Source organism: Plasmodium relictum (assembly GCF_900005765.1).
Source record: "Plasmodium relictum strain SGS1 genome assembly, chromosome: 9".
In the NCBI taxonomy this organism is placed as follows: domain Eukaryota; phylum Apicomplexa; class Aconoidasida; order Haemosporida; family Plasmodiidae; genus Plasmodium; species Plasmodium relictum.
Window position 1 is genome coordinate 823,914 of NC_041687.1, and position 16,846 is coordinate 840,759.

Below are 16,846 nucleotides of genomic sequence, written 5' to 3' on the forward strand. Positions count from 1 at the left end.
CATAACAATGTATTTTTTATAGTTTTATTTGTATCTTATTATTTGTAGTTCTATTGATTAAAATTTAATAAAGGATAAATATATGTTTCTATCAAAAATTAAAGTTTATGCTTTTAAATTATATCCTTTTTAATGAAAAAAACATACTAATACAATCATAATATGATAGACTCTTTTTTATATATATTTTATTTATATACAAAAATTTAAAAAATAAAATACACAAGAGATTAAAATTAATTCTCTTACACTTTTTTGTGAAAAATATAATAATATTTTGAATATTATAATGAAGTTTTTTTAATAATATTTAAAAAAAAAAAAAAGGAAATGTGATACATAAAAAAATATTAATAATTATTAAAAAAAAAAAAAAAAAACAAAAAAGAAATGAAACAAATAAATATAATAACAAACTTTTAGAACAAAAAAAAAAAAAAAATAGTAGGCACTTTATTTTTTAACTTATACATGTTCTGAAAAATATATTTACATATATATTACAATGTACCATATTTTATTAATATATTAAGATATTTATTTAAAAATGAATTTTTTATTATTTATATAAATTATATTCTTTTCTCTTTCATATATCTATATAAATATCCATATTTTATACATACAATTTTACTACTTTTGGTTTTTTTGTAAATCTTTTAAGATATATGAAATAACCATTTTTTTATTATCTGACCACAATGGATCTAAGTGTGACCATTTGCTAATAGAAATTATTTTTAAATTATTTTTGTAAATTTTTTTCATATAATTTATTGATTTTTGTGTATCTACTATAGTATCCTCATTACCATATATAAGAGTTATTGGATATAAGCACTTATGAGAGTATTTTTCAATTATATCAGTAACTGGGTAACTATTAAAAGATTCTATCCATTTATTTAAGTTAGCCTTTGATGTACCACCATTAGGAGTATGTAAAAAAAATATCTTTTTATCCTTACTATCAATATTTTCATTATAATATTTTAATAAGTTATGTGTAATTATATGAGCTGCGCTGGATATTAAATATGCACTTATTTTATATGGTAATATATTTTGAATAAACTTTTTTCCTCTTAAAAATGCATTCAGGCATTTAGATAAAAGTAATAATAATTTCATTGATTTTAATAAATCATATTTACTTCTTAATATAATCGGTAATGACATTAAATAGCACCTTTTAATGCTGTTATTTACGTATTCATTTAAACAAGAACTAATTAGAAGTTGTATACTACCTTGAGAAAAACCAACAAATATTATTTTATCTTTTTTTGTTTCATTTTTTATGTATTTTATTATTGATGGTAAATCCTTAGTACTCATATCTTCAAAAGTCCATTTAAATTTTTCTTGATTTGAGATTTCATCTTCATTTAGATCATCATCTTCTTCTTCTTCTTCTTCTTCCTCTACTTCTTCCTTATCATATTCTTCTAACTTTTTCTCATTTAAAAAATTAATATAATTCTCTGTTGCTTTGTATTGCTCTTTTGTTGAGATAAAATTAATTTCATTTTCATAACCTTTCAAATTTTTTGAGTTATAAAAGGTTTTATTAAAATTTAATGAACTATCAAAAGGAAAAGTTGATGAAGAACTAGTTAAATCACTTCCTATAAAATTATATTTTTTACTTGATCCATTCACAAATGTATTATTAGTTTGAGATCGAGAAAGGGATTTAGTTTCTTCTCCTTGTCTATTATTTATATCATTATTATTATTATCTTTAAATCCAGGTATGAAATTAAGTAATGAATTAAATTTAAAATATTTTTTACTTAAACGGTTTCTTTTATTATCACTATCACTATAATTATTTGTACTTTTGGAGTTATATTTTGTAAAATAATTACAGTATGAATTACTTTTTTTTAAATTATGAGATAATTCACTTTCTCCATCATAGTAATTTTTATCACAGACTTTTTCGTCTATTTCAAATGTAGATAACTCATGAATACATTCCGAATTATTCCTTTTCATATTTTTTGTAGGATATTTAGAATGCTCTATTAATTTATTTTTAACTTTTTTTTTTTTCTGAATTGGACCATAAATTTTATTGTTAAGGATATTTTCATTACTAAAACTACTATGTTCACTATATTCTTTATTATAATTTTCCTCATCATTTTTTTTTGTTTTTTTTGTTTTATTTCTCATTTCTTTATTCACGTTTTTAGAAACATAACTACTAAAATTAAAACCTAAATCTTTTAAATCTTCACTACTATATTTTTTAAATAATTTTTTTAATGCATTTTTTTTCCCTACATATTTTGTGAAACTATTTCCTCTATTATTACAAATCCAAACGTCATAATTATTTGCAAAAATTTGAAAAGCTAATGAATTGTATCCTTTGCAAGTATAATTAATAGATGATTCAAATAATCCATGATTTAAACAAAAAACTTCTTTCTTCTTATTTTTTTCTTTATGATATATATTTTTATTTGAATGTACAATACGATAAATATTTAACCTGTATCCATCTAAAGTATAAACATAATGTTTTTCAGCTTTAATTTTTCCTTGTGTTAAGTCATACAGTAATTTTTCCATAGAATCAAGATTTTTCTTTTTTTCTTTTTCATTATTATTGTGATTCGAAGGCTTTGGTGTCTTTTCATTTTGTTCAATTGATTTTATGCAATATAAATTATTTCCTGAAGTATATACTTCTTTACAGTTAAACATAAATTTCCCTAATCCTACTGCAATATTATTTAATGAATATTTTGACATAATTGTATATGCATTTTTTTTTTTTTTTTTTTTTTTAAAGGCTATATCCGTTCTTATAAAAAAATAATTCTTAAAAAAATATGCAAATTTTAAAGATTGATAAAATGTTATTATTCATAGATAATATTTAACAAATAATGAAATTTAAAACTAAAGAAATTCTCTTTAAAATAAGTTCAAGTATAATTTGCTTTAAAATGTTTTTTAAATAATATATATGTTTTTTTTTATAATTATTTTTTATTGATCAAATTATAAAAATAAAGAAGAAAAAAAAGAAATTAATTTTTAAAAGAAAAATATAAATAATTTTTATAACATAATCTATCTTTTTAAAGAACAAAATTTTTAATAAAAATAATTCAAATAGACAAAATAATTCTTTCTACGAAAAGTTAACAGAAATTCTAGATAATAAAAAAAAAAGAAAAGAAAAGAAAAAGATTAAAATATACTTTATTTTTTCAAAATTTAAGTTAAAAAAAAAAATATTTAAAATTCGTAAGAACCTTTTTATTATTGAAAAAAAAAAAAAAGTAATTGTATTCAGTTATAGAACACATGCATATAATATTTTTAAATAATTTTAAAATAGAACTTCATATTTTATATATTAAAATTTTTTTTATTTAAGTAATTCCTTTTTTTAATTATAAGCATTCTAAAAGGAAGAAAAAACAGGACACTTTTAATGTATAATATTTTTGAATATTTTTTAAAAATAAAAAAAATTCAAAATTCATATATATATTTAAAATACTTTTATAAATGTGTATAGAAGAAAAGTAAATTATAAAAAAAAAAATTTGTTAAAAATTTAAAAAGGAAATAAATTATTACATAAGATTAAAAAAAAAAAAAAAAAGTACACAAATGTTAGAAGGCTAAAAAACAATTTTTGAGAATAAAAAAAATTACATTTAAAAAAAAAGTACTTTCTTATAAAATCAATAAAAAGAAAAATAAGGTTAAAAAATTTTTTCTTTTTTTTTTTTTTATCTTCAAATATATAATATATTTATTATTTTAACCATTTTTATAAGCAAATATTTTATTTTTATTTTTATTTTTTTTCTTATTTGCTTTTATAAATATGCCGGTAAGATGCACCACTCTCCATCAATAGTAGAAAAATAATTAGAATTTTCTTCACTGTTTTTGTTAGAAATACTTTGTAAATTATGATTAGAATTTAAAAGGAAATGTAAAATACATTCAGAAGCAAATTTAATAGCATCATGTTCAACTATTTGCTCATAATTAAAAATTTCAAATAAAATAGCTTCATTTTTATTTGTTGTTAAGAGGACATTTGTGTTATTATAATCAGAATTATTTGAAGAATTAAAAAATGACATATTGGCATTACCTATATAATTGGTTGCTATTGATTTGTTTAAGACATTATGTGTAAACTCATTTTGATCATTGTTTTTGTTTTTTAAACTAAAAACACTTTCATTTTCTGTACTACTATTACTGTTAGAAATTAACAACATATCTTTAGCTATTTTATAATTATGCATATTTTCTTCATTCATTTCTTGCTCGGCTATTTCATTTTTATTTACTATATTAGTTAATTTTGTATTTTTCTTTTTTTCATTTTTGTGATATATTTTTTCTCTAATAATATTTTTCTTTTTTTCATTCTTTTCTTCAGTAATTGAAGGATCGCTTTTTTTTACAAGACAGGTTTTTGTTTCGCTTTCAATTTTTAATTTTTTATCTGATGTTTTTATAATAATATTTTCATTATCTTCTGTTTCATTAGTAATATAATTAATTAATTTACTTACAACATTAATATAATCTAATTTGTCGACTCCTTTTTTTTTTTTATCAAAATATAAATTTCTATTTAATCCACTTAAGTATTTCCCACTTTCTTTTTCTTTTATTAAAACTAACTTTGTTCCTTTTTTTGTTTCGTATATTTCTTCAAATATATAACTACACATATTACATTTAGACACTTCTAAGTTATTCTTATCATTACAAATTCCAACATTATAACCGTTAAATTTATTAAAAGGCCCTATATAAATTAAGTTTTTAATTTCCTCTTCATTTATCTTAAATATACCTCTTGTTTCATTTTTATAAGAAAGCAAACTTATTAAAAAAAAAAAAATTTATATATATAATATAAAATAAAATAAAAAATTAGGTTTATATATATATATATATATATTTTTACCCTTTATTCTCATTTTCTTCTTTAATATCCAAAAACTGTATAACGAAAAATATATTCACATAAATTTTTTTTATAAGTATAATTTTAATAAATTTATAAAAGATATAATAAATAAATTGGATATCGTATATTAGTTAAAGTGATATATATGAATCAAAATTATTTCATTTTTTACCAGATCAGTATCATATGCAGAAATAAATCTATGATCTTTATTTCCACTGTATAAATATGCATCCCTTGTTTTTAAAATGCATTTGCATATGTCTACATAACCATTCCATAACTTTTTAAAAAATAAAAAAAAAATAAAATATATGTATTATTAGAAATTATTAATTTTTTTTTTTTTTTTTTTTTTGTTATTTTTTTTACTATTTTTAAAAGAGAAGAATATGGATGCCCATCAAAATGTAAATCATTTCTTTCCTTGACTTTTTTTTTTATTAACAATATAGCTAATTTCTGAGATTTTTAAAAGAAAAAGAATTATAATAAATAATGAAATATTAAAAATAATAATAAAAAATTAAATGTAAGATTTTACTTCATGTAATTTATTGTCAATTTTATCCATTTCACTTCTTTTGTCATCCAATTTTTTATTTAATTCTTTTTTAGAATTTTTCAAAGATAAGTTCTCATTCTAATGTAAAGAAATACAAATTACAATTATTTATATTTTTATTACAACACTTATATACAGAATATGTGAATACATAATCAAATAAGCATATATATATGTTTATATTTACCTGAAATAAAATAATTTGATTTTCTTTTTCTTTTAATTTATTATATAGAATCTGAAAATTTTAATGGAAATGTATGTGTATAAAATATAATATATAATATAATATATAATATATTTTTTCTTTTTTTAAAAAATTTAATTATCAAACTTGTATGATGGAATCTCTTTTAAGAACTTCATCTTGTTTATCCTCCATAACATTCTAAAATATGAAAGGAAAAAATACATTTAATATTTATTCATAATATTATAAAAATTAAAATTATATTTTATAAAGAAATGTACAACACTGCGTTTTAAATTATTATTCATTTTTTTTTTTTTTTTCAAGTATTCTTTCTAATAAAATATATATATATAGAATTTTTTTGAATAACTACAAATTTTTAAGTTGTATAATGTATTATTTACTTTTAATTCCTTTAGTTTGCTATCTAAAGAATTCATTTCATTCTATTAAAATATATATATATATATATTTAGATAAAATACTTTTTTTTTTATTTAACAAAAAAAGAAATTATTCATATAATATACTATTACCAATATATCACTATTTATTTTTTCCTTTTTTTCTATTTCATTCTAGAGGGAAATAAAAAAAAGAGAAAAAAATATTTATATGTCAAAAAAAAAAAAGTTGTGATTTGTTATTTATTTAAAAAATTTTAACCTTGAACATTTTATTTTCATTTTCTAATTGATCAGCTTTCTTCTCTGTTTCCCTTGAATTGCATTCTATTTTCTATAAAATTTTTGAAATTTTAAAAGAGATTATTTTTAAAAAAGAGATAATTATTTCTAAATAAATATTCAAAAAAAAAAAAAAAAAAATATATAAATTTATTTACCAAAATTTCCGCTTTAAGGATATCAACTTCATTTTTTAAATCATCATTTATTATTATCATATTCTTCATATTGTATTCTAACTCATGCTTTTCTTTTTTTATTTGTTCTTTTTCTTTTTTTATTTCGTCTCTTTCTTTTTCTATTTCGTCTCTTTCTTTTTCTACTTTTTCTTTTTCTTTTTTTATCTCTTCACTTTCTTTTTCTACTTTTTCTTTTTCTTTTTTTATTTCTTCTCTTTCTTTTTCTATTTTTTCTTTTTCTTTTTTTATTTCTTCTCTTTTTTTTTCTAACTGCACTCTTTTTTCTTCTATTTTGTTTTGTTCTATTTTAATCTTGTCTTTTTCTTCTTTTAATGTCTTTTTTTCTTCCTAATTAATAAAAAAAAAAAAATATTTCATTATTATTATAATTTATTTTTATTGATACTTTTTTTAATGCTATTTATGTAAATTTTACTTTTAAATTGGAAATTTCTTTATTTAAAATGTCTAAATTTTTTTTCTTTTCCTAATATATAAATAAAAGACAATTTTATATAATATTTAAAAAAAAAAATAGAGATATATATATATTAATTAAAATTTACTTCATTAATTTTTTCTAGCTCTTGATTTTTTGTTTTCATTATTTTTAATTCTCCCTAAATAAAATAAAAAAATGCATTGCAACAATAAATATAAATATATAATTATTTAAATCAAATAAAATATATTAAATTAAAGGAGACAACATTCAATGAAAAAAAAGTAAATAAATTACATTAAATTTTTCTATTTGTGCGTAAAGATTAGTGTTTTCATCTTGAATTTCCTTTAGTTCTTCCTACAAATATAAAAAACATAATTTTATATATATATATATATATATATATATATATATGTATTACTTTATATTTAATAAAATAATATATGCATTTTTGTATATACCTTATGTGTTTCTTTTAAGGATATCAAATTTTCGTTTATTTCATAAATGGCTTTTTCATAATTCTTAATATCTCTATCTAATTTACATTTTTCTTCTAATAACTCTTGGAAATTGACCTGGATATTATTAATTCATTAATAATGAGATTAATTTAAAACAGAAAAAAAAAAAATTGTATATAAATATTATTACTGTAAAATCCATATGTTCATTCTCCTTTTCTCTTAATATCGTTTCTAATTTTAATATTTCTCCTTCATAGTTCTTAAAGATAAAAAATTTAAATATAATTTAATTATGCTTTTATATATATATATGTTCTAAATTAATTATATACTATATATATAATTAAATAGCTATCTATAATAATTATTTCCTTTTGTTATTAAATATAATATCTAAAGTATTTTTTGTTTCAAAAATTAAAAATATTTCATATATTTATATTTTATTTTTAAGATAGGAATTTTTATTTTATTTATGAAAACTTCTTTTGTCTATTATTTAGTTATATATATATATATTTTTGAATATTAATTTATTCTTTTTTTCTAATGATTACATTTGTTGTTTCTTCTAAATTGTTTTTGATCAAAACATAAGAATCCTGAATTATAGAGAAAAAAAAATATGAATAAATTTATATTTCATTATTATAAAAGACATATATATTTTATATAATTTTATAAAATTATTTTATTTAATATTGTTTTAACATATATATCTCTATATTTATCATTCAGCTCCTCATATTCATCGTTTTTTTTTTTTAATTCTGCCTCAATTTTCTGAATTTCTAGCTATAAAAAGTCAATATAAAATGGAAAAAATTGAAAATATTATTTGTATCTATTTATATTGAATAATTATGTGAATTCATACAAGCAGTTCATCGTTAAAAGAATCTTTATTTTGTAAATCATTTGTTCTTTTAACCATTTTACGTTCAATCTAAATAAAAATATTCATGTATGTGTATTTTCAAAAATGTTTTAAAATAGAAAAAACAATTTATAAAAAAAAAAAAAAGATTTGTTACTTCTATTTTCTTAATTATATTCTATATTCTCATCAATCAAAATACTATGAATAATACTGTATTTTTGTGATAATTTTATTCTAAATATATAAGAATTCAATATCATATAAAAATATATAATTTAATTTTTCTCTTTTCATTAATTTCTTATCATAAATATAAATTTATTCATGCAAAATATTAAAAAAAAAAAAAAAATTAAAATACCATAAATAAAAATAAAATATTTATAATTTGTAGTGCTTCTATAACTTACGTTCTTTTTATGCTATTTATATATAGCAACTTTTATTATTATTTTTTTTTTTTTTTAATATTTATTTTATGATATATTTTTTCTTATCATACGTTCCAACAAGCATATTTCAGTTTTATATTTATTAATTAATTATAAATGCTAAACAAATAATAGGGATGGATAAAAAAAATAATATATTGAAAAAATTCAATGTTTTTACTTGTTTATTCATTAAATGTTGCTATATCAGTTCATCCTATATTTCTATAAGTTGAAATTTCTGAAAACTTTATTATTTTTACTAATGTAGAAAATTCTGTATAACATATTTTTATAAGTTGGTAATTATAATTCAATAATTAATGCTTATTAAATAACTTTACTATCTTTATATCAATCTCTTTTTATAGAATTTATTTTCTTTTTAATTTATCTATGGATTTTTAAAAATTAAAACAGTTTAAAAAAAAGAAAAAAAAGATGTGCACCATGTGCATAATTTTATTTTATTTTATTTTATTTTTTTTTTTTGTAATAAATATATTTTAAAAACTTTTTATTTTTTAAATATATAATTATTTTTTTTTAACTATACTTTTTTTTTTTTTTACTGTTTCTAAGTGAAGTATGTAGTCACGTCGCAAAGCTTCAATTTTTTCTACTTTCTTTTAATATTTTCTACTTTTATTATTATGCATTTCAACCTATATAACAACTTTTAAATAATCAAAAAATAAAATAGTCTTTTTATTTAGTTACATCTTGTAGAAATGGAAATGAAGAAGAAAAAAAAAAATACTTATATTTATTAGTTCAATACGTGTAAGATATTTAACTAAACCAGAAACACCTGTCTAAAAAAATTACAAATGTTGTATAAATTATTGATTTTTGAAGAATTTAGATAATTTCTTTAAGTTATAAATATATATTTTGTTTTGGTAATAATCCGTTTTAGAGAAAAAAACAATGGTACTTTTTTTTATTTTTATATTAGTTTCTATTATTTTTACTTATATTTTATATAATATTTATTTTTTTTATTTTTAGAATATTTAGTATATTCTTAAGTATAAAAATTTTATATTATGAAAATTTTGTAAATGTCTATTGGTCAATTATAAGAGACATAACCACTTTAAATTTGTTGAATAAAACTTGTATTAAGAACAATAGTATTAAAAAAAAAATATATTTCTTGTTTTCTCAAATAAAAGAGTTTAAATAAAAAATATCTAGAAAAAAAAAAAATTTGAATAAAATATCACTTTTGAAAAATACTAATTTTTTTTTTTTTATCTATTGAATATTATATCGAATTATCTAGGAGTACAATTAACACATTATTTTGTTTTTATTTCATTTCTTTTTTTCTTTTTTATTTATCCAAAAATAAGTACTTCTTAAAATATAATTTTAATATTTTTCATTTATATGAGATATTTTTATTTTTTTTTACAATATGTATAATTTGTAGAAAATTATGTTGCTAGTACGCTTTCGTCTTTTAAAATATATATCTAATTTTTTTCAATAAAATTCAGATCTTCAACTTTAAGTCAAAAAAATTCTGCTCATAAAATTAGGTACTAGTTAAAAAAAAAAAAAAAAATAGAGTACATAAATAAATGAATGGTATAAACTTTAACTTATAAAACTATGTTGTATGAAAAAATGTAAAAAAAATAGAAAAAGGGATTCCAGTAAGATTAAGATACATGCATATAATTGTAAATGTGAAAAAATATAAAAAAATTATAATAATATTATTACAAAGGGAATAAAAAAATATATAACGTATTATCAGATGCTTAAAGAAAAAAGAAAAAGTTGGACAAAATGTAAAATTTGATATGATATTTTATCTAGAAAAATATTATAAAAATTCCATTTTTTTTTTTTTTTAATTTTCCATAATAAAGAATATTTTTTTATTAATCAGCTAGTTAAGATTTAATGTATGAATCAATTTAAAAAACTTGTTTTCTTTTCTTTTATGGAATAATAAAAAAAATAAAGACAAGTTACATTTTTTAAAAAAATAATATTGCCATTTAAAATATTTCTTTATAATTACCAATATTTATCTAATAAATAAACTTAAATAATTTTCGCATAACTTTTATTTGATAAAATAATGAATGCTGAAAAATGCTAGTAAACAAAATAATAATAGAACAAAATTCCAAATAATAGTCATATTACTATATAAAAAATATTATTATTTTTTATTTTTAGTAGCCATCAAAATTAAAAATACCCACTTTGGTGTATATCTAAGGAATATTATCTAACAAAGAAAAAATTCAAGATACATATTTTAGAAAATTTTAAAATTGTGTATTTTTTTAAAAACTTTTATTATTTTATGTTAATAATCTTCTTAAATATTTCGTAAATGCATTTTTTCTATTTTGCTTAATTTTTAATATAAAAAAAAAAAAATTTTGCAAAAATTGCATATTATAATATAAATCTAGAAAATGATTTTAAGTGTTAATAAATATTTTTTATATATAAAAAAGTTCTGTACTATATTAAAAAGAAAAAAAAAAAAATAATCCTACATATAGGAGGAGAAAAAAAATATGAATAATAATATATAACGTATTTTCTTCATATACACAAATTAATATTTAACAGTATTCCTAAATTTTTTTTCTTTTTTTTCTCATATTTAATTATACTTCTACATTATAAAAAATTATAGAAAACAAAAAAAATAATAATAATAATATACATATTAATTTATTGTTTTATTGATCATATATTTATTTTAATCTTGTCAAATGATATTAAGTAATATGAATTTTATATTTTTCAAAAAGAATATATTTAAGAATTAAAAAATGCATTTAAAATTGTTATGATAACAATTGAATAAGTGTTTATTTATCAATTTATATAATATTACATCTAAATAAAAAAAAAAATGTAGCATTAGCAAAATTTTTTGTTAATTTATAAAGAAAAATAATTTTTATTTGTATTAAATTTTTTTTTCTTCTACTACTACAATTAATGTATGTGCATACAAAAAAAAAAAAAAATTATGAAAAATGTATTAAAATGATCTATATATAGTAATTTGGTAATATCTCAATTTTTTTTTTTATGAATTTATTTAAAAAGTTTAATTTAAAATTAAGATAGTTCAATATATAAAAAAATATTATGAAAAATTAATTTAGAAGTACCTTCTCGTTATAAAAAATTATCTCTTTATTTTATTTAGATGTTCTTAAATATTTTATAATTAAATGATATTTTTGAAAATTTTAATAAAATAAATTCATTAAATTCGGTACTTAAATTATAGTAATCATTTAAGTTATTAAAATAAATGATAAAAATATGGAAAATATATTATTTACGTAAGAAATACAAAAATATGTAATAAAACAAAAAAAATAATATTAAGTAGAATCAAAAATTGTCTTATAAATGTAGAATTTTTTTTTTTATTATTTACATTAATTTAGAAAATGCATTATTTTATTAATGCACTATCAAAAAAAAACTTAAAATAGCATTTATATTAAAATTTATATATTTGGTATTTTATCTTATAAAAAATTAAAATTTGCTAGTTTTTTTTTTTTCTTAAATAAACAAAAATATGTTTAAGAAAACATTATATATAAAGCTTCAATTTTAAAAAATTTTATAAGTAACTTTGTTTATATAAATTAACTTTTTTTTTTTTTTCTTTTTTTAAATATAATTTTATGCAATAGATTTTTATTCATGTGGAAAAAAAAAACCAATTTATAAAATAATTATATTTTATATAAAATATATGTATATCATATGCACATAAACATTTTTTTTTTTTATATTAAATATCTAAATAATTATCACTTTAAAAAAAAAAAAAATACATTTATATATATATATAATGTAGAAGTTTATTTTATTATTTTTATCTATTATTTTATACTATTTTCATTTAAATAATTATTATACATACAATTAAATTAATTGATTTATTTTGTTTTCATTTGTTGAATATGTTATAATATGTATATAACTCATTTTTTTTAAGTTTTCATAATGATATAGAAATCAAAACAAATTTCTGATTATGTCAAAAAAGAATAATACAGAATTATAGAGTAATATATTAAAAAAAAAGAAACTGCTTTAAATAAAAAGAGACAGTTATTATTGATTTTGTGTATATTATATATATGTAATTTTTTTTTTTTTGGTCTTTGATAAATATAATTAATGATTTTCTTTTTTTTAGTTAGTCTATATTGTTAATGAAATATTAAAATAATATAAAATGAAATGAAAAATATTTAAATGGAAGTACGAGATACATGCCAAAAATTAAAATTTTAATAAGAAGTACAAAAAGCATAGTTCAAATAATCATAAATTTGTTAAATAAAAGAAAATAAAATGTAATTTCTTTTTTTTTTTTCTTCTTTTTCACATATTTTATTTTATTTTTTTCTTTACTAAAAATTCTTCATTTTATATGATTAAAAATATAAAGTACTTTGAGTTTTTATAAATTTAGAATTGATATATATATATATATGTACATATACAAATTAAAATGAATAGAAATTTAAAATATAATTAATATTATTTATAAAAAAAAATATTAATAAAGTTAGATATATTTTACTTTGAAAAAAATTTTTTAATAAATATATGCTTTTTTTTTTTTTCTTCAATAAAAAAAAAAAAGAAATAATTAAAATTAACAAAAATAATATTAGTAATGATTTACATATTAATCTTTGTTAATACTTTTAATTTTAATATAATATAATAATAATGTTAGTAAAAAAAAAAAAAAACATTAAAATATCACTGACTGAACAGAATACTATAGGATTCTTAATTTTTTCATTATAAATTGATACAATGATATTAAAAAAATAGTTTATTCAGTTCAGTTAAATTTTTTTACTACCTTTATAAAATTAAAAAAATTTACATGCATATTTTATTTTTTTTTATATAAAAAAAAAAAAAATAGAAAAATTCATAGAAATTTATAACAAAAAATAAGAAAAAATAACATTTTACATATCTATATATATACGATTAAATATATATATATTTATATATCCTTACATTTATATAATATAGAATAGCTTTTTGAAATCATAAAAAAGAAAAAAACAAAAGAAAAAAATGGTTGAAAATGGATGTAGTTTACTAATAAGAAATTTAAGTTTTGAAACAAGTCCTGAAAAGGTCAGGAAAATCTTTGAACATTTCGGTAAAATTCGTGATGTTTATTTACCTTTAGATCATTACACGCGAAGGCCAAGAGGTTTTGGATTTGTTGAATATTATGAACCAAAATATGCAAAAGAAGCTTTAAATATTTTAAATAATTCAAAAATAGATGGAAAAGAGATAAAAATTATTATTGCTCAAAATAGGAGAAAATCACCTGATACTATGAAAATGTATCATAATAATATGAATGATTCTAGATATAGAGATAAATATGATAGTAGTAGAAGAAGATATAGTAGATATAGATCATTAGAGCATGATAGACGTAGATATAAAAAAAGAAGTCATGATATGCAGAAGCATAAAAGAAAATATAAGAATTATAAAAAATATTCAAGAAGCTCATCTAGTTATAGTTATTCTTCCTACTATTCGTCTTATAGCAGTAATAGTAGTAGTAGTGGTAGTAGTAGTAGTAACAGCGATTATGACAACAAAAGAAGGAAAAGAAAGAAAAGTAGAAGTGTTAAAAAAAGTATTAGTAAAAGTTATTCAAGAAACAAAAGTAGAAAACATGATAGAAAAAATAAATACAACCATAGAACAAAAAATAAAAGTTATTCTAGCGAAGAAATTTATGATGAAAGTTCATCAAAAAGTATGAGTGAAGAAGATAATAAAGAGAAAAAAAAAAAATTAAGTAAGATTAACAAAAATAATAAAAGTTATAGCGAAAGTTCCAGTGATAAAAGTTCTTCTGAAGAAAGTTTTTACAATAGTAAAAAAGATAAAAATAGTTATTACAATAGAAGTTCAAATTCTCATATTTATAAAAAAGAAGAATACAAAAAATCGTCATTGTATGATAGTTCAAATGAAAATAATTCCAAAAGGAAATCATCTGAATCAAGTGAAGAAAGGATAAACAATTCCAAGGAAGATTCCGAAAGTGATAAAGAAAAAAAAAAAGTAAATAATATTTTAGAAGATATTCCATGTGATAATTTGCGATATAAGGAAAGCAAACAATGTGAAAGTTATATAAAAAAAGATAATGAAATGAATGATAATTGTCAAAGCGATAAAAAAAGTGAAAATGAACAAGATATAAAAACCTCAGATAATAATTTCATGTTTTCACTGAATGATCTTAATGAAAAACAATTGGATCATAAAAGCAATTTAAAGAACAAAAAAAAGGATAAGGAAGTACATTCCAATAATATATTAGATGCTAGTTCGAACAAAGACTCTAATAAATATGAAGAATTACAAAATGTAAATGGCAATGATGATTTTATTAATAAGAAAAATTCAGAAGATGCTACTAACGAAATTAGTAAAGTCGAAAAAATTGATGAAGATAATTCTCCAAATATAATTAAAAATGAATACAATAGTACATCATATGTAAATGAAAAAAACAATGAAAGCATTAATGGAAATATAAATATCCCTAGTGATTCTACAAAAAAATTTATTGATGCAAATAAAACATTATCTAATAATAGTGAAAATAGAAATGATGATAATAATGTAAGTGCAAATGGTTATGATAAAAAAAATAGTAGTGATGGTTCATCTATATATGAATGTTACGTTGATAAAAAAAAAGAGGACAAAATTCACGTAAAAGAAAAAAAGAAAATGAAGTATAAGTCACGAAGTAAAAATAGTTCTTCAAGCAATACAAGTATCGATTATAAAAATAAATATAGGCAAAAATACCTAAATAAAAAAAAAAAAAGAATTAATGAAAGTTTATCAGAGAGTTCTAACTATGATAGCAGTCATAATGATAAAAATGAAATTAAAAAAGTTTCTAGGAAATATAAAAATTCAGTAAAAGAAAGAATCAAAAGGAGCAAAGAACCACGCAAAATTAAAGTTAAAAAGTCATATTCTTATGGAAAAAGTGGAAGTTTAAATAAAAGTGAAAATGAAAGTGAAAATGAAAGTGAAAATAGAAATAGAAGAAGTGGTAGTGAAAGTGATAACAATGATAGTATAGAAACAAAAAGAAGTATGAGCAAAGAGAGTAAAAATGAAAGGGAGAATGTTGATGCAAATGATAAAGAAAAAACAAATAAGAAAATTAGAAGCGAAAGTAAACAAAGTGAAAATAAAAGAAGTGATAGTGAAAAAAGTGAAGATGTAAGAAGAAAAGAAAGTTATAGTACACAAAGTGAAAATGATAAAAGTGTATATAAAAGTTGCAGTGAGAACACTTATAAAAGTAAAAGTGTATACGAAGACTCATGTAAATTATCATTTGACAAAGAATATATAAATAAAAGAAAAAAAAAAAGAAATAGAACAAGAAGCACTTCTAGTGATTCAGAAATGTCTGATAAATTAAGACGTAATCGTAAAAATAAAATAAGTAATAAATATATTAAGAAAAAAAAAATTAGAAAAAGGAGAGATTCTAAAAACTCATATGAAAGTTCAACCTATAGCAAAAGGAGTTATAGTTCTTCGGAAATATCAACTAATAGCAGAAGCAGTTATAGTAGTTCGATTAAAAAAAAAAAGGATAAATATTCAAATAGACAAACAGATAAAAAAAAGTATAAGCAAAAAAGTAGTAGAAGAGTTAGAAGAATTGATAATTCAGAGGATTCTTCTATTAGTTACAGAAGATCTCGATCCATTAGAAATTATAGTTAAGTAATGAAATAAATTAAAGAAATAATGTAACTATATTCAAAGGAGAATAATTTATCAAAAAATACTTTTTAGGTTAATTACAGTGATATAAAAATAATGAGAAAAATAATTAATCATAAAAAAACCAAGAAACATAACAAATTTAGCATTCGTAACATTATTAATTAAAAAAAAAAAAATAAAATAAAAAAAATG

At 17.6% G+C, this 16,846-nt stretch overlaps 3 protein-coding genes across 3 annotated transcripts; 1 reads left to right on the forward strand and 2 right to left on the reverse strand.

Annotated features, from left to right (window-relative positions):
* Positions 1 to 633: 633 nt before the first annotated feature.
* On the reverse strand, positions 634 to 2,766 carry PRELSG_0923600 (steryl ester hydrolase, putative; the record flags this gene model as incomplete). Its single annotated transcript, XM_028676676.1, has 1 exon — positions 634 to 2,766. The coding sequence occupies one exon, from the start codon at positions 2,764 to 2,766 to the stop codon at positions 634 to 636; it is 2,133 nt and encodes a 710-aa protein (XP_028533141.1).
* A 1,085-nt stretch (positions 2,767 to 3,851) lies between these two features.
* On the reverse strand, positions 3,852 to 8,438 carry ATG23 (autophagy-related protein 23, putative; the record flags this gene model as incomplete). The annotated part of the gene is made up of 18 exons (XM_028676677.1): positions 3,852 to 4,881; positions 4,967 to 5,001; positions 5,142 to 5,252; positions 5,342 to 5,431; positions 5,514 to 5,612; positions 5,722 to 5,772; positions 5,869 to 5,922; positions 6,132 to 6,173; positions 6,264 to 6,305; positions 6,394 to 6,465; positions 6,572 to 6,940; positions 7,159 to 7,212; positions 7,332 to 7,394; positions 7,499 to 7,615; positions 7,692 to 7,763; positions 8,062 to 8,106; positions 8,216 to 8,299; positions 8,382 to 8,438. The coding sequence occupies 18 exons, from the start codon at positions 8,436 to 8,438 to the stop codon at positions 3,852 to 3,854; spliced, it is 2,487 nt and encodes an 828-aa protein (XP_028533142.1).
* Positions 8,439 to 13,930: 5,492 nt separating this feature from the next.
* On the forward strand, positions 13,931 to 16,651 carry PRELSG_0923800 (RNA-binding protein, putative; the record flags this gene model as incomplete). Its single annotated transcript, XM_028676678.1, has 1 exon — positions 13,931 to 16,651. One exon carries the CDS (start codon positions 13,931 to 13,933, stop codon positions 16,649 to 16,651), a length of 2,721 nt encoding a protein of 906 aa, XP_028533143.1.
* Between the last annotated feature and the right edge of the window lie 195 nt (positions 16,652 to 16,846).